Genomic DNA, 23,425 nt, shown 5'->3' with positions numbered 1-23,425 from the left:
TTTGTGTCACATTTCAGAAAAATAGCGTTTCAGTCTCTCTATGGAAAGGTGAAGGATTTTGTTCTGGCCTTGCATAATCCATTCCTGAATTGCAGGGCACAGCCCTCCTCACAATCCTCTACCATAAAAGGCAGCTCCATTTTCTTGTGCTTTTCAAAGTAGCAGGCTTAGTGGTTACAAAGTTCATGTTTTAAAGTGCACTGTCATTTTAACACTTCACCATCTTAAAAAGAAAATAAAATTTTCAGGTACTAACAGTTTATAAAATAATAGCTGCAATATTCCTCTAAAATTGCAACTTAAAACCAAGTCAAAATAGCAAAGATTCAAATATCTTTTTTTAAAAAAAAAGATACTAACCAACAATAAAAAAAATTCTTTCTGCAAAGAATTACCAAGCAAACCTTACATACTGTCCTGCAAGCCTCTCCTAACAGCACCTCACAGAAAATCCATCCAGTTTCTTCCAGCTGACAACCTCAAGAAAACAGAGGTCTAAATAAATCAGTCCTTCCCACCAGTCACCTACATAAGTGCAGGTGTGGATGCTGGTGTAGTTTTTCCATCAGCTCTTCCTCTGTAGGTTCTTCCAAAACATCTCTACAAAGAAAAAAGCATGAGTTGTTAGGGACAGCAAAGGGAAGTTCTCAGCATTTGTTTTTGCAATGCACACATTGAGATGCAGCATGTGCTCATTTCATTCTTGAAATGAGGAATTAAAATTACAATAAAGTTGATGCTCCCTAAAGATGCATCTACTTGCAAGTGATCCATCCTTTGCAGATGTGTCATGGAAACCAGCAGCTGTTTTCCCATAAGGAGCAGGGAAACAATTTCCTGCACACAGTACAATACAACTGAAGGTCAGTAAATTTGTTTTCCTGAAAGATCTCCCAATGAGAACATGTTCCCAATGCTACTATTGAATATCCAATGTGCACCAGAAGTCCTACGTGTGCTTGATCATCAGCTATCAACTCGCCACCCACAATTTCATAATAAGCCAAGAATTTGCATCGCTTTCCTCATCTTCCCTTTTTTTTCTACCTCTCAGCACAGCCCCCTCCACACACACTTCCGACACCTCTTCACCCATGATGCTATTGGCAGGAAGCATATAAAGGTTAAGGATAACAAGTCAGCTTAAAGGAAGCCTAACCAAAGCACATGCTGAGTTTCTCCAAGGTAACAGATGAAACAGTTTGCTTCTGACAGAGGAAATAAGAGACAAGCATTTTACCCTCTTGCAACCAGCATGCTAAGAGATGAACAAACAAAAACCATGCTAAGTAGATTATCGAGCCTAGTTTAACTCACCTGAACATTAGTTCAACTGTCCTCTGGTATTCAATATCTGAGAGAGACTCCCGATGACAGCGACGGGTCCACTTGTGGATAAAGTTCTAGAACACAAAGAGACAGAAAGAAAAATTAAAGGCTACTTCTAATTACATCAGTAAAGAGGTTATGTCAGATCAATACACTGGGAGGTGGGGAGAGGGACTGCCTTAAACAGTGCCAGAGCAGTAATTCACTTAGTCATCAGCATATTTATTGACTGTGGGTCACTTCGAATTTGTTGTTCAGGAATGGAATAACTTCCTCATCACACTGAAAGAACAGTAGAACTAAAAATAACCCTGCTGCCTTCTCCGCCTAGCAAGGACTGCCTCCCCAGGATAACTGTGTGAACTACCCACAGGAGTTCACCTGCTTTAAAGTTTTTCCTCTAAAAAAAAAGCCAAAAAAAAACAAAACACAATATAAACATATTCTTAGTCCAGGAGTCACAAAACTCAGCTTCTGGTTTTTTCATCCTCCCCATCCACTTTTAATTGTATGAATCAATACCTACGAGCAGACAGACAGCTTAGGGGAAAAAGAGAAAAAAAGACAGAAAAACAGTGATATCCTAGTAATATCCTTCTCTCTGGCTCCAGTTTGCTAAAACTTCGCTCTTACAGCAAACTCTGTCCAGAGCCCTTCAGAAGTAACCGTACAGAAAACTTCACAGGACTGGCCTCCTGTCAGAACTGGAAGTCTTTCCTAGCGTGCCCAGGGGTAAGATAGAGGCTTCGCATGAGACTTATCTCACCTAAATTGATCTGTTTACCATTCCGCATAAAGCAATATATTTTAGTTCTCTATGCAACCAAAAAGCAACAACAAAAACCACAACATCCACCACATCTCCAAAAGAGAAATTATCATTGGTTTTAAGATGGGGTGAAGTGCCCTCTAAAGATGTTCAATTTCTTCCATTACTTATGCAAGGCTTATATGATTAACAAGGATTAGATGGCTGTGATTAATGTTCCTTTGTTGCCTTCACCATCAAAAAGCTCAAAAGACAAACTTTCAGAGAAGTACAGATACACAAGAGACCAACAAAACTACATGTTCATGGCATTAGCTAGGTACCTACATTTCCATGACTTCTTTAAAAAGCTATAGACAACGATCTCTCCAAAACAAGTAATCAGTTCCAGTGTTCTAGTGTGGAACTGGGTAATAATCCAAACTGGGAGGTGGGAAGAGACACAGGACCACCAAATAAAACAAAAATGTAAAGCTTAAATAGTTTCATTTGCTGACAAATCAAATGCAAAAAATATTTGCAGCTTGGAAGTTAAATGCTAAAGTACTAATAATATTAAAGTACAAGAGAAGCATTTCTATAATATTTAAAAATATCATAACACATCTTTGCGGTGAGTTAGCTATAACAAAAAACGTACACACCCAGTGAAATGCAACCAGATTTGTGACAAAGTTAAAAAAAAAAACACAATTGTCTGGGAAAAAGAAAATGCTTCCTCAACATCTGAATGAAGGAGATAGGGAAGAAGATTAAGCAAACATGCAAAACCAACCTGCATTTCCCAGAAAGTTTCCTGGGTTCTTTCTGTTTCCCGTACAGACCAGAACCTGTTGTCAGGATCCAACACCAAATAAACACACTTTCTTACCTCTAGAAGTAAAGCTACGAAGAGATTAACCCAGATGACAGATGAGATCAACCACCAGGCTACAAAATAGATCTTTGCCCACCTGCAGATCAGATTAACAGACAATAAGTAAAGTAGGCAGCAAATAACCTCAGCCTGAAAGTGACTGAAGACGTGAAATTGCATTTTTCCTTGAAAGGTAATACTATTACTTTCCTAATGTAAAAAGAGATTTTAAACTACTACTAATAAAACGTAATAATCTCAGCCTTTCTTTAAGTTAAAAGCAAACAGATTTCTCCAAATTGATTTTCTCCACCCACTTAAGATACCTAAACAAACCCTGAAGGGACAGAAAAATAGCCTAGGAGAAGTTGTTCTGGATCACAGAAGAAGATTCATCTAGGCTAGTATCCTCTGAGTGGTCAAAAGTGGAAGCACATGGAAAATGTGCAAGAACATGACTAGATATCTACAAGGCTACTCCCTTCAGAGCTCTCCCCATCTCCAATCATTTGCAGTTCAGATTTCTTGAGCTAGAGGTAGCTTTCATTCATTGCATATCCCAAAGGATTTCTTTCACAACTTGTCCAGTCTTCACCAGACCACATTAAACATTTATCACAGACAACAGCTTGTTGAAGAATTCCACACCTTAACTACATGCTGGTTGAAGAACCACTTCCCTTCTGTTTGATTCAAACTGCTAGATTCAAGATGCGGAAATCATGAAATCAGGACTCCACAGAAATCAAACAGCAAATTTCCCAGGTCTACTGCATTAAGATTTCACCAGCCAAGGATCAGTGAAACAGCTTAACTCAGAACCTATCCAGTTAATTCAAACATTCCCATAAAATAATGCAATGCAAATGAAAGATATGCCCAAGGTTCTAAGTATACTGAACATTATTTACCCCCAGGGAAAATACAGAAGCAACCCAGAACATCTGACAGTGATTCACTTACATCTCTTCTGTGAGACTGGCTCTACAGTGAGACCCACCCACCTACCTAATCCATGTTGCAAACCAGCTTAAAATTCACTTAAGCAATTCACACTTTTTTGGAGCAAGACGGCTACCAAACCAGTTTCCAATACCTTCTAAATGCTATTTAGAAAGAAAAGAAACGGTATTTAGAAAGAAAAGAAAGGTTAGCTGCATGCCTCTTATTAGCTTCTAGGAATTGTAATATGTGTATAATTCTTGTTCATTTACTTTATAAGCTAGATTTACATGGCTCCATATTGGTATTATTACTGCTACTTACGGACTTGAGTATCTTGAGAACGCTTCCAGAAAGACTTGCCAGTTGTTCACTACCATCACATCCCAGAGGGTCACCACTGCTGCCTGAATAACACGAGTAAAACAGAAATTGAGTTGCTACTTCACATGCTAAAAAGCCTCAGAAAATGAGGGAAAGGGACAGGCATGGAGGCAAAGAGGTCAGGATTCCATCTATGATCAGACTCACAGCAAAGTCATCAAAGTTGTTTGGCCAGTATTCCAGCTGTTCATAGGTCCCACACTGCAGAGTGCCATTATTATATGTTGTATTGACAACGCTACAAGAGAATTGGTCTGATATGAGCATAGCTTTCTACATACTTTACCTCAAAAAAACAAGATTCCTGTGATTAATGTTAAGTGTCTCATGTGCACAGAAAACACAGGAAATCATTAAAGTATTAAACCTACAGCAGGTTAAAATTTTGAGCTATAGATAAGCACACTGGCAATTCCAATACACCAAGAAAAAACCTGAAAGAGTAGCAGATGAAAAAAGTCTGTGTGATTGAAAATTAAATTAAGGGCAGCTTCAAGAGCAAGAAGAAAAAACAAACACAAACAGCCCAGAGGTACAGAGTTGCAGATGCCTTTGAAAATCACAGTACTACTTTCTGAATAGTGATGCTTACCTGACATTTCCCATAGGGACCACAGCACCTTTAAATAGCATTATGCCAGTTATAGCAAATGCATAGAAAACCACCTGGAAGGAATATATTTAAGTATTAGTTTTGAATATTTCTGTCACTAAATAGGCAAACAATGCAATTAAACATGGCATTCACCGTAGTACCACAAGTAAAAGATTCTGGTCATGATCAATGTCCAGACATTAAGAAGTATTTTAACTTCAATACGCTTGGGCTTTTTTTTTTTTTTTTTAATTGCTTGCTCTTTTTAATATTCTATTTAACTTTCCTTTGTTAAAATGCATTGCAACAATTTAATTTATGATCTGTCAGAAAACAAAACAAAACAAAAGAAAAACAGTAACTATAAATAAAAGGAATAATCTAAGTATTTGGGGAGCTTTCTGTTAGATTCATTGAAAATCAGCTTTTACAAAACCTAACGTAAGGACAAAAATAAGCCAGTATTACATCAGCAACTTCTTCTAAAATGTTATATTAATCTAAACGCCAAGGTTTCATAATAAAATGATTTTGGAACTGCAGTCTTTTACTTGTTAGGAAAACACAAACCTCTTTTTAAAAGAAAGCTTTCGCAGCCTTCTGCAGTTACCTACTATTAAAATTTGCAAAATGACCTAAAAAGCTTGTTCTAGAAATAATCTATACTCCTCTGAGTACGGAACCATTTGTTCTAGGACAGCCTGAGACAAGATGAGTGTTTGATGAAACTGAAGTGTCATTAGTCACTTTTCTGTATTTTGCTAGAAGACAGCCCCAAGAAGAAGGTCTGGGAAGAAAGTTAGAGACTGCTCTGATCTGTGAATCCCAGCATTTTAAATGCTACTGGAGTAAGTTGAAGCTGCTGTTCCACAACCTGCCAGGAGATGGGGCATCTGCCCTTGCAATAAAGTCGATTTTATTCTATGATAAAGATATTACCTCTAAACTGATGTACTGCCTAACGTATTAGCTAACAAGCTGTATTACTTTATCAGCATATGTTCAAGGCTAAAATTCGGAAAGATCTTTTGCATCAGCAGGTAACGGAGTTGGACTTGACTATGGTAGAAGGCTCAGTGACAGCTTCTACTCAGCCTTAAGTAAAAGCAAGTTAAATTAATGGAAGTGGCAAACACTGTTGCAGAGTTGTCTCACAATTGGTGCAAAACTACAGTTGACACTCCCGGCCCAAAGGACAATCCACAGCAGACACTTCATGAGCATTATATCTTACATGCGTGAGTAGGGACACCATACTGAAACACTAAAACATCATGTCTAAAATAAAACTGAAGCCCATTACTGCAGGCTCCTGCCATCTTAGCTATGTCTGTCAGGACAGCAGGGAGCCTCCAGCAGAATTCTGTAGTTCAGGTACAGACACGCCAGTAGCAGCACAGCTTTGGGGTCCTACTGTAAAGCACAAGGGAGCTCACCTGATGAGTGCTATCTCCCAGGGCTCTGACATATGGGCTCTGTCACATTCAGCAGCAGCAAATATCAGTCGCTGCCTCCCCAACCTAGCCACCAAGCAACCCTAGCAGCCTGTGATGGGGGTGACAAGCAAATGTGCGCTCCTTTAGCGTGGTGTACCCATTTCACCAAGAAATTGCAAAATTACCAAGAGTACAGGCAGCCTTTAGAGTGCTCATTACATTGAGCAACCACAATTCAGAGCAGCATTTTCTACAGTGGCTTTGGGAAGACATGGGAATTTATTTATTTCCAACAATTCAACAATTGTCAAAAGTTTCCCATTACACTGAAGATGGTCCTATCTTATGCAAGACTGGTATTTAGGCTCCTAAGAACCCAAAGAGACTCCTAATTTCACCTGTAAAAGCTAATGCCTTGGTATGTGCACTCCCAAATTCTCAGTTTTAAGAGTAGCTCCCAACAGCATGTATGACTTGCAAAGCAGAACTAAGTTTGTTACCGATTTATCTTTGCACAAGCCAACATTTTTATTTCAAATTGCAACATAAACCTCTCCAGGCCACAATTTAAGGTCCCTCCCCTACAGATATAAGCAGAGATTAGTAAGGACAAAACCCAGATATTCTGGATAAATTGCATGCTAAGTCAGTTCTTGTTTTGATATACTAGAATAACTTCTCAGAAAATACCTAATACACAGCAAAACCTTGCTCTTTAACCATTATTTCAAATTAAGGTATTTTAAAAAATAAAAACAACATGAAATAAAGACACCCACTCATTTGCTCTGTCAGGAAGCCACAGCTGCAAATCCAGAAACTCAAGAGTTAGGAAATGTAGACTTCATGTAATCAGCATCAATCACACACTGTGATACATCCTTGAATCATCCGTTTACAGAGTATGTTGTACACATCCAACACACTTTCAACATGATGGCAGGGACTTTCACAAAACCTCACGTCCAAACATGCCAGCCATCTTAAGACTTTCTCAACTGAGAACAATTATAAAGTTGAGAATTCAACTGAGAACAATTATAAAGTTGTTTTGCTATGTAATTTAACATAAGCAAGCCAGGGTAAGGAAAGAGAGGCCGCTTTAGAAACAGATGAGTTTTTCTTTGAAAGCAAAATTTCCAGCCTGAGACAAGTACTTTAGAGAAGTTTCAATAACCTTTTAAAGGTACTCCTAGAGGAAACCGGTAATTGAGGCACAGTCACCACATGCTGGCCATAACAAAACAGTAGTTTGTTACGGCTTTGCCAGACATGCTCTAGAGAATTAGTTGATGATGGTGAAATATTACGGTTCATGGAAATTGTCATCCAAAGACCCTGGTTTACTTTGTCACTTCCTTTATTACAGACAGCGGTAAAGTAAGTGGTATGTGTTCATCAGTCTTGCTTTATGACTTACCACAAGGATTCCTGCAAAGGCTCTCAAGTTTTTTACCAGATCCAGCAATGTAGTAACAACCAAAGCCATGAACTAAAACAAAGCAGAATTTGATATGCATTACATTCACCACACTTACACTCTGTATCAAATTATCTTTACTAAAAGGACAAACAAATACTGATCAGGAAAGGGAGATACGTCTAAATGAGGATAATCTTTTATACAGTGATATCTGCATGAGATACTTAAAATGAACGGTGCCGTACTCTTTTTCATATGCAGCCATCATGCTAACTTTTAGGTACAATTAGGCTCCCGTGACCTAAAGGGCTATATATAAAGATCAGAACAGGCAAAATAATGATCTTAAGTGCCCCTACAACTTCAGGGTGATTGATATGGATTGAACAGGAAGCATGTCTATTTTATACTTTCCACAGAAATTACACCAGGTAGATATTTATTAAGATACAAGTCCTACTCCTGATGTCAGTTTGGACTTAGTGTTCAAGCAAGTCTAAGCATGGGATTATAACAAACAGTCAAACAGCTTCAACTGATTTCAGATTCAAGAACAGGTACTCTGGTGTAAATACGCATAACTAGAAAGTGAAAAAGGGATTAATTCCAAAAAACCCTTTACAGAACTAAACTGTCTGGCAGTATCTAGTGAGAGCAAGTCCTTCACTTCCTGAGTACAAAGTTCTTCAAGGACTTCACATCCAGTCACTTAGTTCAGACTGAAGCCTTACATAAGTTATGCAAGTATTTCTGGATATGTTTCTCTACCCACTTTAGAATACTAACATCAACTGCAATGGCATCAACGGAACTTCCCTGGCAATTTTCTCAATGGAGAAAACAACCTAAAGAGAGTTTGTGAGGTGCTGTGCCTACTCAGGTGGGAAAGAATTGCAAGCTAGTACACAACATTACAACAAGCTTTAATAAAATTTATAATTTGACTAACAAAGATATCAGAAGTGTGGAGGAGTAAGCAAACACCTTCATATTAGGAATGATCCGCAGGAACCTGAAAACGATTAGCATGTTCACCAATCGAACCATATCCCACAGCGATAACAATCCCATGAACTCAGGTCTCCTAGGAAAGATGGAAGAAAATAATAAATCAGAGAAACAGCTCATGACAGAAAGACAGTTAAAGCTACTTAGCTACAAATAATTGCAAATTCCCCACAACTTCTGCTTAATATCTGTGCCATATTAAAATTTGTTTTGGAAAAAAAAGAAGAATTTTATTTCCTCATATAAACACTTTTTACAACCTATGGCTGACTCGAACACTGCACCCAGTTTTGGGATCACCAGTACAAGAAAGAGATAAACTACAGCTAGGTCAGCAGAGGGCCAACAATATATGGTCAAGGGCTGGTGTACCAGCCCAGCCACTATAGTTTCAGAAACCAGGCTTGCTCAGCCTGAGAAAAGACTGCTTCAGGGCAATCTAGTGACATCCTTCTATTACGTACAGAGAGGTCCCCAAGAAGACAGAAGAAAGACTGTTCAACGGTGCACAGTAAGAGGGCAAGGGATAATAGGCCTATGCTGAAACAAGGGCAGCTCACACTAGATATAAGGAAGCACTTATCAACCACGAGGACAATGGGAGTCAATGACATTAAATTGTTAGCAATTAACATCCCTATGGCAATGCTTTTGAGTGGTGGGAAAAAACAGTGTTCAACAATAAACTCACTGTTAGTTGTTACTTCACCTGGTCTCTTTATAGAGAACTAGTGTAATGAAAGAAGTTATCTTAATTTACAATATAACAAATATCCTGAAAAATTAGGGAGAATCAGCATTTCAGGAGTGAGCTTGTATGAAGAGAAAGTATCAAAATGTGTTTTTAAGTCCCTCCCCTAAAAGTAAGATTCACAAAGTCCTCCAAAAGTCCTTTGCTTTCCTCTTCTGGTGTGTCTGCAGTTCATGCATTTTAAAGTAGAAACAATTACTTTTGTGGCTTTGATGGTGAAAAAACGTTAAGATAATAATCCAAGAACTGTTTGAACTTAAGAAAATCAAGATACTTTTACTTGCTATTTTATTTCTAGTACTGATAAATAGTTTAAAAATCTATGGGATTTTTCCTACTAAAGTTTACAGAATGAAAGAAAACTCAGTCTTTGATCTACAGGGTAAAAGGGGATTTGCTAGTTGTTTAGCAGTTCATATAATTGGGCTTACGGACAGTCTGATATTGAAACACGTGAGGTTAGTAGCTGGTTGTGTATATTGTATCAAATTCCTCTTCCTGCACCTTTCAAAAGCATAGGTCTGCTAAATTATTATTTTAGATCAGATTACAAGTAACACAAACACATCCTTCTCTCAAAACACAGAAGTAAAACTCTTAAGATTTATGAAAAGATTAAATAATTTTCTTTCACCTATTCATTTTGCCTAGCCTTTGGTGATTATAATAGCAAGAACTTCTACTAGGTTTGGAAACTTATGGACAATTATACCATAAGTGTGCATAAATGTGTGTGCGCATTCCCCTGACCCACCCTAAACTCCCAAGAAATTGCAACAGTTCGAGGAGATTACATACCAACCAGGATGAGGAAATCCATACTCTGCAAAAGTTGCAATCTCCAAAACCTTTAGATAGGAGGAGGGAAGAAAAGTCAAAACTGTTTAACTTTGTAATTCTAAGTTTTAAAAATTACTTACATTTCTTGACAGGAAACATTTTTGAGAGCTTTAAGACACTAATTTGACACAGTTTTAAGCTCTGAAATTGACATTTTTTTGACTAGAAATTCCCCCAAAGTAATCCAGTGGTGATACATACAAGGATATTGAATGAATTACACTAACAGTGAATTTGACGTCGTCTGCCATACGGGTTTCAGGCCTTTACCAAACAGTAATAATAACCTTCTGCCACTTTTTTATTGAAAAGTGATGTTTAGCTACATAACAGAGTTCCTCATGTGATAACTCTAAGAGCTGAATGTTTCCACGTAACTTTAAAAAGGATAATTAACAAGAAGTCAGCTTTTCCATCAATTTCAAAAAATCTACCTCCAAAAAAGGAGCATGAAGAGCACTATTCACTACCAAAACCTTCATGCCAATGAAAACCACAATACTGGCTCAAGCTGTTTAACTCAGCACATTAAACAGTGCTGAATAAAGAACAATTCTACTAGCTCTTGCACCTCCTCATCATCCTAGACACCAAATCCAGCAATACAGAAGTTGAAAACAAAAACAATCAACCAACCAAAAAAAATATCTTACCAGCAAAATTGCAGTCAGAAGTCCATCAAACCTATTGCTCGGGTACGATAAGTATCTTTTCAAGCCCATCGCCAAGATTTTCAGCAACATTTCCAGCAGATAGTATAGGATGAAGAAGCAGTTGATAGCCTTCACCACCACCCCCAAATAATAAAAATTATTAGAATTAAACGCATCAGAGAACAGCAAAAAACATAGGAATACTGTCACATCTTACCCCCAAGAAGAAGTCATCTCTTTCAGAAGGCTGCTTATCTGCATCTATCACCAAAACCACCTTAAAAAACAAGGAATCTTTTATGAATCCACTGCTTTACTGCTGCACAAAGCAGATTTTTTAGCACGAGAACAGGACGTTCCTTTATACTTTACACAGATCTTTTCAAGCAGCTCAGAATATATTCCTTAACTGCAGGCCAGAATACAATCCTTAACCAAGAGTATTCTCTCCTAAGACATTACATAATTAAAGCATGCAAAACAGAGATACCTACCGCAGAAAGTGGTTATCACAATAGAGACTAAAAGAACAAAAACAGAACTGAATTTTTCAGCAGGAAAAAAAAAATCTTACTTACACAGATAGAAACAATGTTTGCAAGGGCTACAACATTTCCCAAGTAGCCAAAGTAAGGATGGCCAAAGGCAAACTGCACTTTCTGCATAAAATGGGATTGGTACTCTGGACTGGGAGGATGCTGAAAGGACAAACACAAAAGGATTTTCTGATATGTAAAATATAAGCATTTTAATAATGATGCAGGAAAAAAAAATCTGATTTAAGCAATAGACTTTTTCAAAGCAGAACTTTGCAAGGCACATGATAATTTTAACTACATTTAAATAGGAAGGTGCTTTCAAGCTCTAGCTATCAGCTAGAGATTGTTCTGAATTGCAAATGGGTTGGTGATTATGGCACAATACAAGACAATACAAGGCAAAGAAGGAAGGTAATCCAACCTCTTCAGTGCCCCAAGCAGGTAAACTAACCACCAGGCTACTAACATATATATTTCTTCTACCTCTCCCAACATTTGTCTCCCTTAAGAGATTCAAAAGTCTTAGTTCAATGTAAATATAGAAAATAACATTTCTTAACCCTTACAAAGTTCATCTCTCCACACACACCATCTCCCTGTCCCCCAAGGGGTGAAGACTTCTTTCTGACCATCTTCAGCTGAAGTTGCTCTTCAGCTGAAGTCCATATTTCATCCTTCTTTCACGGTCTGGAGAAAAGTCTTTAAATCTATTTGTTACTCTGCGAACACTAACACATGGTGGAGATGCATTGTTTTAGTATAGGGCTGTCATGACATGACAAATCCCTTGCATCTCATCAAAAAAGGATTTACTACAGACATACATGCTTCTCAAGAGCACTTCCTTCGGAAAGTCTATGCTGGAAGCTTAACTCCTCTTCCTCGTTCCATCATAATTAACCTTCCTACTAAACAAAAACAAATACAGCCCTCACCTATTTTGTCTGCCCAAGAAGGTTAAGAATGCTGTGAAAACAACCAGGCATTTCATATATTTAACACTACCTGGCAATCCCAAACTAATGCCACAAAAGCTCCCCAAAGCAATGCCATTTGTGACTGTAAGAGCAATCTACCAACAACTTAAAATCAATGACACCTGATCATTCCCTGTGTTCAGGGAACTGTAAAATGCATTTAATTCTACACCTAGCATAATACTATCACTTATTTTTGTTCAAAACCATGATCACTTTTGGCACTTAATAAATAATTGTAAGGTACATACTTGCTTAATGGCATCTTTGTCTAGTTCTTCAAAGAGCTTCTGGAACTGGGCGGCAGACAGCTGGTCACCGGACCATATTTTGAGTGACTTAACATGAAAGAGAAAGTCAGATCAACACCTGCATTAGATGCATCTTCAGAACACACAAGCCCTCTCAGACTATCTCAAAAGCCTAGGAATACAGCTGTAATACAACCTGCACCACAAGGTATTAGAGAGGGCTTCAATATCCTTTGTTTTAATGCTAACCTGCCAAATGACTGTGGGATTTGTTTCACCCTTTCTGTTTTCCCTCTCTGGGATCACAAGCTTCTTAAGAAGGAGCATGCTCTAATGACATACTTGGATTTTTAGTCTCATATAGTACTGCTGTTCTGCAGAGATCCCAAGAACGAAGGTATGTTAGTTATCACTGTTTTGCAGAAATGATTACCTGGAAAGATGGAATTATTTTACAAATTGTAATGTGATGAAGACCCTTCCCTAGCACGCTAAATGCTAACTGCAACTACAGTACACACAGCAACAAAAGAGAAAAAAACACCACTAACCAGAACTAAAACTTGGATTTGCATACTTAAATAATGCAATGGACAGCTTGACATAAGTAGAGAGCATGGTGTTTATTTGCAGACTACTCTGTTTATGCAACCCCTATCCCAGACAACAATGGGAAGCAACACACATACACTTCCTCATTCCGCTTCCAACCTTCAGACTGGAGCCAACCAGCTGCTGGCACGTTATTACCATCAGCTCTTAACTATCACCTTCTCTTGGCAGAAGTTCATACCGTATGTACTTCCAAAACCTGCTGCAATTTTGTTCTTAAAAAGCAACATTACTTTTGGATAACACCCTCATACCATACTGTTAACTCCTGCAACTTCTATCTCCTGTCAGAGACAATTTCTCTGTCCTCAGACAACTATGGCTTTGTAAAACAAAAGTTGGCTTTGTAAAACAAAGAAAGTCTTCACTACCCTACACCACCTACAGGCGGATGCCTTCCTCTTTACAGTAACCAAAGTAGCAGCAATATTGAGGTTAAATCATTGGAACAAAAACTGTCTCTAGGCAAAGACCAACACACAAACAGACACTGAGCTGTGCCTCTGCTCATTACCTTAAAGAAAGCAGCATACAAGCAGCTGAGCTGAAAGCTACTGCTCCTAGATCAGTTCTGAGATTAGAAGCATTTCAGTTTCCACAGCTGTCCCATCAGACATTTCCTAGCCACCAAAGTTTTAAAACTCCTACCCTCATGATTGCTTGCTTGCAGCGAGAATCCATTTCAACTTTCTGCAGCACTTGAAGCAAGGCCCCAACACAGACGTACGACCTATTTAAAGGACAGGATGAGCTTAGAGGATGGGCCCTGAAACAGATAACTATCTTGATGGCAGACGGTTGTTTTATTTTTTTTTTTTTGGAAACACAGAAATAAAAAGGAAACAGACCCCATAAAAAGTCCCAGAAAACAGGTTATAAATACTCAGTTGAATCAATAATAAAATAAAAAGATAAGCAAAAGTGTCATTTTCTTCAAAAAGGGATCCTCAGTTAATATACTAAACAAGAGGCACAGAAACCTGTTTTTTTCTGCAAGGTGAACTACAGTATCTACAGTATCCTCCACTTACTGTTCTGCATTAGCAGGACCCTCTTTCAGGGAAGAAAGCACTTCAAATGCAGCCCGGATTCCTAGCCGTCTCCTGAAGAGGGAGGACTGAACTGATTTCTGTACAGTAAACACACCACAAAAGGAGACAATTTACTTACACTGGTTTAAAGAAAAACCAATTAGATAATATAAATGTGACCTGTAAACTATTTGCCTAGTCCTTAGACAAAACCCACAGCAAGCTTCAGAAAAGTCCATATCTGTTCAAATAAAATTGCTTCCAGGAAATCAAAAAACTGCTTGCTTTCTTCTCCTGACAAAGTCCCCACCATTAGCCACTACATTTAGTTGTTCAGACACCAGGTGCAACCAGACAGGCACTCCCACAGTTTAAAGGGAATACTGCTAAGAGTCAAAGGCTGAAATCAGTAAAGCCCATGCCTATCAGCAGGACTTGGTGACCAGCAGGAATACCTAGCACCCCTAGCAGTTCTACATCCCATGGTCAGATAATACACTGATCCTCTGGCATACACACACATCCCCACCCAAATCGTGATTAGAGACCAGAAGAGACCTTCTAGCTCTCACTCCTTACAAGAGCTCTGTGAAAGAGAAGAAGGAACCAAGCAGACAAATCTCTAGAGTTCAAGTAAACATCCAGGTCATGGTTTATTTTTAATTCTCGCCTGCACAGGCACTTGCTTATTCTGAAGACAATGGCAACTGTAGAGCTCAAGTATTCACAGAAATTCATGCCACTGTTGGACAGCCTACCAAAGAGAAGGAAGTCAGACCCACGTTTTTTTGTGCTTCGATTTTTCATTGCAACCACCTTCAAAATCTCTATTAACTAGTTTTGGGGGAGTCAGATTATGACATGTTCTCCCATGGGAAAGAAGAAAATGGAGAAAAAAGGGAAGAAACAGGTAGAGCAGGAAAACAGAGAAATAAAAAAAATTCTTTGCACACATTACATATAAATATGCCTCTCCCACAGTGGGGTGAAGGCCATTCCTTCTGTGTAATATTGTTTATGACTTACTACGCAACAAACTTCACCTTCTCTCTGGACCTTTACCTAGAGTAACTACTATTTCACTTTTCCCTCAAGCCCTCAGCTCCACTCCTTGCACCTCTGAGGGAAGGAAAGTACTATAGGTCTGTATGTAAATGAGTTACATGGGAATCACACACAAAGCCAAGGTGGTTTGGTGGTTTCCCCCCCACCAGACCTACAGGAAACAGCAGGCGTGAGAAAAGACAAGGTGTATTGCATGTAACAGGGAACTGCTGTTCATTCTACCCTTAAGCTACAGCCCAGCAGTTTAGCTGTCAGACCAGTGCTTTTGTGTAGCACAGCCACTACCTTGAGTCAGGTTTACCAAAAATATTGCTGTTGGGCTGTGAAGTTATATGAAATATGCAGCAGGAAAGTAAAAACCAAAACAACAACAAAAACAAAAATGGAGGTAGTGAAACTGCTGAAGTACTAATAGTAACCAAAGACTTGAGAGAAAAAAAAATCACCTTGAAAATTATAAAGCCAAAGAAAAAACAAACAAACAAAAAACAACAACAACAAAAAACAACACAGAAGATGGTACCTCAGCAAGATCTAGACTTAGCCTGTTGAGGAGCAGAGCCTGAGAGCTCCCTATTTGACTGATGACTGCCTGACCAAAAATTCAGTCACGTGCCATCAATGTGATAAGCATATTAATAGTTAGCCTAGCACTGTGTTAATTGTATTAATCTACTATATGTATTAACTGCTAAGTAACTGTGGTGCACCTTGCATGTTTTATACTCATTGCTGGTCACAAACTCAGTTCTGGAGATCTCCAGCTGCACCCATGAAGCCTCTTCCTTACCCACCTCTCCAGTCAGCTATATCTCTTTCAAACAGCACTAGGAAATCCACAGAATTCATCCTCCTGGAGGAAGAACATTTTATTGGAAGTAGCAGAAATCAACTTTGATTTGATTTATGTTGTCCCTGCTTTCTAAAATACTAAATGAGCCTTGGCTCATTACAACTCCTCCCAGACTGTATAGCTACTCTATCTCATACAGAAAACAAAAGAGCTTACATCTTTCCTGCTATGGAAATCCAGACTACACTGCCAGCTGGAGACTAAACTGGTGCTCATAATGCAGCAAAGCAAACTACACAGCTTGTTAATACAGGAGAAAAATTAAACTTTTAGCATTGAGTTTAATCACCACCACAGATTTCATGTTCTTTGCACAACTACATTTACTTAGTCACCTTTTACTTCTCTGATACAGATACGTGGGTCAAAAAAAGGTCATTACACCACACATCACATTCCTGTTAAACAAAAAGGGAAGCACTGCGTATGATCAGGCGTCTTCCAGAAGCACCGTGAAGTACTGCACTGATGACTCTGGCATCACATGGAGTGTAAGCTGAGTACCAACACGAATAACTACTACACCAGAAAGCAATTTGTTTTTAGCTCATAACACAAAAAGAAAGGAAGGAAGATTAAGCAACAAAGGCTAGCAGTTCCTTGTCTTCTACTGCGTAAACATCTCCAGAGAATCCAAATCTTACAGTAATTCAGTGGTTTGAAAACCATTTCAACTTATACCAGGTACCCCAGTAAACTTAAGGTTTGTACAGACGTACAAGGAACAGATTAGGTGCATATCCAGTTGCCTCTGACACCTTAGTTCAAAAGGCCCGGTATCTACACACAGCCTACCGGCAGCTGCTTCTGGTACAAGTCCACACTCGAATCCACCTCTGAAAGCAAGAGACTGCCCCAGCCATTCTAACTTCACATCCACCCGCAGTAAGGATGAAGTAAAAATACCAAATGCAGACGTGTTTTAATCAGCAATTTGTTTTTATTGAAGGCTTCTCATCCTGTCCTACTTAAAGAAATTAAGTGATAGGAATTACAACAATAGCTATTAAAATAGTACTGCGGGTTTTCTACATAGAGAACAAGTTTAAGTTACTTGTTAATTGTCCTCATTCAGTTTTCTAATTGTTGGTTTTTCTTCCTGTGATAGTTGAAGTTGCACATCTACAGCACACACAGAAGTATACTAATAGGTGATTTACTCATAGAATGATCAAGCTAGAACAGCACGTACAGGTAAAAACACATGCGTTTAAAGAGCCTTTAGTATGTTAAAAATGTCTACAACCCGGATTGGCATACTGACTTCATACACAGTTAAAACTATAAATACTCAGGATTTCACAGTGCTAAGGTTGTGATAGAACACAGAAGTGGGGAATGTTTTACTCACCAGAAGGTATCCTCGAAACTGGTTATATATTATTGCTGTAAGCAAGTTCATCAGAAATAAGTTCCCTATTGAAGGAAAAAAATCAGTGAGATTTATTGGAATACATTTCTGCTTCTCAAGACGTATTGCGTTTCTCTGATTTTAGGTCTCTGACTATTTAAACCTAAGCATTTCCACATTTTACAAAGTACAACACAGTATATAAATGTTTCTCTCCCCTAAAACAACAACAAACAAACCTTGGATAGCCACCAAAAAGATACATTTCAAGCACACTCCATAAACCAGAAGTAGCTATTATTTTCAAACACATTAATAAATGTAAGACTCACAAGCTTAACAAAATTTTCCATGTTAAGAATGAAGAAATTTCAGTGCATATCACGTAAGCACTGAAAAGAAGTTTCAACATACATAATAAATCATAGGCCTGAATTCAAAAGAATATTTTCTTCAATTCATTTTCTAAAAATAAAGTTTAACATTGAATACAAAGTCACATATTTGTTCTCCTATATATGTTACTAAAAAACCAAACCATTTTATAAGTGCCTTCCCTGAAATTTATCTTGCAAGACACTACATTGTAACTGGAAGAAAGGCAAAAAAAAAAAAAAAAAAACAACAAAAAAACAACTTTGTGATAAAACTTCTAGAAAAAAACAAAACACTTTTTAGCTGGTATGCACAAGTATCAAAGTTACAGTGCATTTAAATTAACGAAGACACGCAGCGACTTACCTAATACAGTGAAGAGTATGAAGAAGATTGAATAAGCTCGGTTCTTAGAATACGCTGGAATCATTACTGTATCGTATTTAACAAAAAATATATATGAATTTTATATTGAGAGAAGTAAAACAGACGTCTCAATTTTTTGGTAAATGGTAAAAGCTCTTATATTGCTCGACTTTAGAGCTGCATATAGATACATATAAATTACACCACGGGAAATACAAAAATCCTGCTACTTAAGGCACAAAAAATCTTACAGGACCTTCCTCTGGGTGTACTAAGAACTGTCTGCTGAAAGAACAGTTACAGCAGCCTGAAGATGCGCTATGATTCACTGAAAATACAGACAAGAATTATTTCCAAAATAGATTGCTTACCATCAGGATTATTTGCTGTAGTTAGCAAGACCAGCAGTGATGTCAGTGAATCGGGCAAATTCCGAAAATACCCCACCCATTCCTTATCCTGCTGACCATCCTAGTCAAAGAGATGCTCATTGTTACCAGAGAATCATGAAGAATCACACCAAAACTGTCTAACCAAGAAATTAAAAATACAGATATGCACTCACTAATCAATTTATTATGCACACAGTCAAATCCACCATGTGAAAAAACGTAAGGCAAGCATAAAACCTAGGACAACATGTAGGAATACAGTGCAATCACTTCACTTATTAACAGTAAATAAAATACATAAGGAAGAACAGCAAGCCAAAACAGACACAGAAGGCTCAATACAGAGGTCACATCTAACATCTCAGACACAGAAAGGACAATAGTGTCACAAGAAGGCAGTACAGGAATCTAAAGCCACCTTTGACTGATAGATAAAGCATCGTATTTTAGCCTGAAAGAAATACTGGGAGGTATTGGAGCTAGGACTCCCTAAACATGACAACCCTTAACCTCCAACCCCTCCCTGCCCCCCAAAAAATAATCACAGACTAATCCCATACTCAATCTCAGTTCACATAAAAATTGCACATAGATTAGAAACTGCTTGCTTTTTATTCCAGCTACACAATGCTGTACCCCAGCATAGACAGAGAACTAATGACTCCTGATTTTACGCTCCAGGATGTGTCCAGAAGTATAACATAATTTGAGGATACAATACTAAAACAAACCCTGTCTATAAGAAAGGATAGAAACAAAACAGGGATAGCAACACCCAGGTGACTCCATGGCCTCCTCAGTTATGAAGAACTGCCTTAATGTCTGTGTTACAGAAGACTCTTGTCTAGCTTGAGCTATGCTCAAGCACCTGCAGCTCCTAGCATACTCACTAAATGTGAAATGTCTCTCCCACTTTCCCTTTGAATTCTGAATGGAAAACTTTTAACGTTCTCCAAATTAGTTGTTTGCACGAAGTTACTAGCACTAATTGGAAAGTAAGGGTAACCCTTTCTCCAGTCATTCCTTTACATTCGTGGCAGATTGTGTTTGATTACAGTAAGCTCGAGGTCCGCACAGAACACAGTTTTAGGTTCCTCTTCAATAAAGTATGTGAAGATGTACTTAAAGTACAAGTGCAAGGACAGCCCTTACCCTATCTTCTCTTATTTTGCAGGAAATAAAAGATGTACACAACTAACAGCACACAACATAAAATGATACACAATTACCAGAATTAGTACACATTACAGGAGTTATTAGGCATACAGAAAACATAACTGATCTATCTTGAAAAAAGATTAGGAGAAGATTCAAAATGCTATGTATGGTATCAATGAAAACATCACACAGAGCTTAAACATCTTGGAAAAAAAAACAACAAGATCAGTGCTACAGCGCCCAAAAAAATATTTGCAATTACTCTGGTGACTACAGTCTTCAGAAGTATTTTGAGGCTCAGTGGAAAACATCAGCTGATCTGCTGAAGCCCTGATAGCATCAGGGATTTTCATCAAAAACACACTGGGAGGCAGAACATGGATAATACACATATTTTTTTCCCAACAAGTACTGACAGCTAAAAAAACATGCAGAGTACAAACAATACAAACATGAATCCTGTAGTACAGAGTAAACAGACATAAAATCTGCTGAGAAGACTGGCAAACTGTACCTCTATAAGAAATATGCAAAACAACACAGAAATCTACAGGCATTAATTTCATTACTGAATGTACTTCTAGAACATCCTTTGAGTATTTTGCCTTGTTAGATACAATTAGTTTGTATGGGTATCAAGCTAGAAAATCAAAAAAAAAAAAAAAAAAACAGATCCCTAAGTTATTTTTCACCTAAATGTATCAAATTGACTGATACGGGTATATTAAATACATTTCCATCCGCTGGGAAAGCTTATAATGGAAATTAGATGTGACATAGAAAGATAATACAAAGATACTGAATGCAGCAAAAAAAAAAAAAGGAAAAATAGAGCTCTGCTTGTAATTCCAGATATTCTATAACAAGAATTTAAAGAATTTCCTGACCATAAGGAAGACTAGAGGCAGGCTCAAGTGCAAATTGCAGCAGGAATGAAGGTGCTAGACTGATTCAGGAAAGGACTAAGATTACTGAAAGAAGTGCACAAGTCTTAATGATCATACAAATACATTTATGGAAGGCCCTAAAAAATAACGAACACGAAACCTGGGTATGATACATTAAGATACAGGAAGGTTAGGAGAAAGAACATACCAAGAGCACTGGAACACAAAAGTGATTTTAACCACAAAATTTCAAATCTGCTTTTGGGAAGCAGGAAGAGAAAAAAGACAAAGGAAGAAACAAAGATCAGAAGCCAAAACATCAGAGAAATACAGGCAAAAACCTACCAAGGCAATACCAAGGGATACCAGTACTGTAGATAAGATATGAAAACATGGAAGAAAGTAAACTTAGCAAAAAGCTAGATAGGGAAAGGAAAAAAAAAAAAAAGTGAGTGAGTGATCATACAAACAAAAAAACACCAAGATTAACAGCTTTGGACACAAAACGGCATAGGCACTTTCAACAAAAGCAGAAAAAGTAACTCAAAGGACCAAATTGGAGAATTGTAGTAACAAGCTGCTTGTATAAACAGACTTGAAACTTCTCACCTGTGGTAACAGCATCAATACCAATCATATGTAGGACCATAAAAAAATAAAGATGTCAACCACATTTTAGTATGGAACCACCTAACCTTGCTCTGAGCAGCAGAACTAGACTAATAAAATAATATGCTAAAGTGCAAAGTTGCAGTTGTGGAGTTGTAAAGTGTGTTATCACTTCAGAAGCAAAGGGAAGTCTGGAGAAACAAAATCTTAACTAAAGATGATTAGATTTTAACAGTATACTAAGAGCCTTCTAATGCACACTTACAAAAGCAGAACTACACAAGGGTACTATTACGATCTTATATCTCTCTAAACAGACTTTAAACTCATCCTAGTGAGTCTGATGAGGTAAAATGACCTTTCCTGGGGAAACAAGTTTCACCAGTTTGATTAGAAAACTAGACATGCAGCAACATGAGTAAGAAAAAAAAGCAGAGATCTATCAACGCACAAATATAATTGGTTACCTTTGTTCGAGCAAACAGCAGCATGGCAAACATGGTAAAGAGAGACAGATGAACAGCTAGTAGTAGAACAACGCTATTGGAAAGAACACATCATAGGCATTAATATCATTTTTATTATTAATGTCTCTTCTTAAAAATGTAAAAAATGCCACATTAAAAGACAAGGATATTTTTAAGAAACTACATGGAGATAACAGATCATCTAAGCTTTGATTCAGAAGAATCACACTTCTTCAGGACACAACAGCATTAGATTGAACAGTTGTGAGATCAATAAGAGTTTAGCATCTCTTTTTTTTTCTAAAGTTAGAACCATATTTTGATCAGTGGTTATAAATATAACACCTTGGTTTGCATAGGCCTTTGACTTTCCAGGATGCCCTGGGTGAGAAGTAACAGGCAAGGACAGCAAGATCTGTAAGCTGTATGTAACACAACCTATGCGAACAGGAAGAGCTCTCTCAAGAAGCATCATGCTGTCTGGTTGCCATTTCACCAATGGCATTTCCAGTTCTACATTTCCAATGATAAGATCTAACACATATTTTGCTAAAACCATTTAGAAATTAAAAACCTGAAGTAAAGCACTCTAAAAAAAAGTATAGAAAGTATCTTGTTGTGGGGCATTCATAACTGTGAGGCAAGTACCCATAACTCTTACAAAAGGGCTGTACACAACATACACAGAATTAAAAAACCCCACTCAATCAGACCTTACATGTCACGCACTGAGTCATATCACATGCATTCTAGAGAAATTTTACAGACTAAAGGGGCCAAGAAGTTACCACAACTTTCCATCCATCACTACCTGATCTCACCAACCACTTTGCTAGGGTCTCAAGAAGAAAGCTGCTCAGATGTCACACCCCAGAATACCAACAGTAACAACATGCTTGCTGTGCAAGGATGTTTTCTATGCTATTACCTACCTTGCCATTTCAGGCAATGTGCTGTTGATACTTTTTAATGTTTTCTTCATCATTGAAGAATTCTGAAGGAGAAAGAAAGGACGAAGAATTCTTCTTATTCTCACAGTCTGCAAAAACACAACAATGGATCAGATATTGAGTTCCCATAAGACTAGTACCACAGACATTTTTAATGTAGGCTTGTCAAAAAAATGATACACATCAACAAAAATCAACAGTGTAACATAAAAAGGCTGTGCTCAGAAGCTGAATCTGTCCCGCTGATGTTAGAAAAGGCACAAAGGAGACTTTATAAATCTCAAGTTGAAAGAGTGATAAATTGCTTTAAAAATACACACTGAAATTTCAGTAGCCTCACCAGACCATTAATTATAAACAATTTAACTTCATATAACAAGAAGGTAGAGAGATAGCATTTTCCTATTTTCTGCCAAGGTCCACTTCAAGAAGGGGTATCAAGAGTAAGCTATTTTCAATAGAAATAGATACACATTTTGAAAGCAAGTGATTTCAGTTTTCAGGTTTCTTCCCCCCCTTTTTTTTTTATTACATGGTCTGCTTACTATACAGCCTT

General features: G+C 37.8%; 1 protein-coding gene across 1 annotated transcript in view; it reads right to left on the bottom strand.

Moving 5' to 3' along the window:
* Positions 1-345: 345 nt before the first annotated feature.
* TPCN2 (two pore segment channel 2) overlaps positions 346-23,425 on the bottom strand; it is a 28,350-nt gene continuing 5,270 nt past the window's right edge. The window contains exons 6-25 of the mRNA XM_040557792.1: positions 22,852-22,958; positions 21,920-21,992; positions 18,778-18,877; positions 18,407-18,472; positions 17,666-17,730; positions 14,397-14,494; positions 14,014-14,095; positions 12,754-12,840; positions 11,565-11,684; positions 11,204-11,263; positions 10,987-11,115; positions 10,292-10,341; positions 8,719-8,818; positions 7,732-7,803; positions 4,873-4,946; positions 4,428-4,518; positions 4,221-4,303; positions 2,970-3,051; positions 1,318-1,403; positions 346-600 (exon numbers count right to left, since the gene is read on the bottom strand). Of these exons, the coding sequence (XP_040413726.1) occupies positions 522-600; positions 1,318-1,403; positions 2,970-3,051; positions 4,221-4,303; positions 4,428-4,518; positions 4,873-4,946; positions 7,732-7,803; positions 8,719-8,818; positions 10,292-10,341; positions 10,987-11,115; positions 11,204-11,263; positions 11,565-11,684; positions 12,754-12,840; positions 14,014-14,095; positions 14,397-14,494; positions 17,666-17,730; positions 18,407-18,472; positions 18,778-18,877; positions 21,920-21,992; positions 22,852-22,958 (1,704 nt within the window). The 3' untranslated portion in view covers positions 346-521. The remainder of the gene's footprint in view (positions 601-1,317; positions 1,404-2,969; positions 3,052-4,220; positions 4,304-4,427; positions 4,519-4,872; positions 4,947-7,731; positions 7,804-8,718; positions 8,819-10,291; positions 10,342-10,986; positions 11,116-11,203; positions 11,264-11,564; positions 11,685-12,753; positions 12,841-14,013; positions 14,096-14,396; positions 14,495-17,665; positions 17,731-18,406; positions 18,473-18,777; positions 18,878-21,919; positions 21,993-22,851; positions 22,959-23,425) is intronic.

This window comes from Cygnus olor, chromosome 5, assembly GCF_009769625.2.
Source record: "Cygnus olor isolate bCygOlo1 chromosome 5, bCygOlo1.pri.v2, whole genome shotgun sequence".
Taxonomy (NCBI): Eukaryota; Metazoa; Chordata; class Aves; order Anseriformes; family Anatidae; genus Cygnus; species Cygnus olor.
This window is presented reverse-complemented; position numbering and strand designations above follow the sequence as displayed.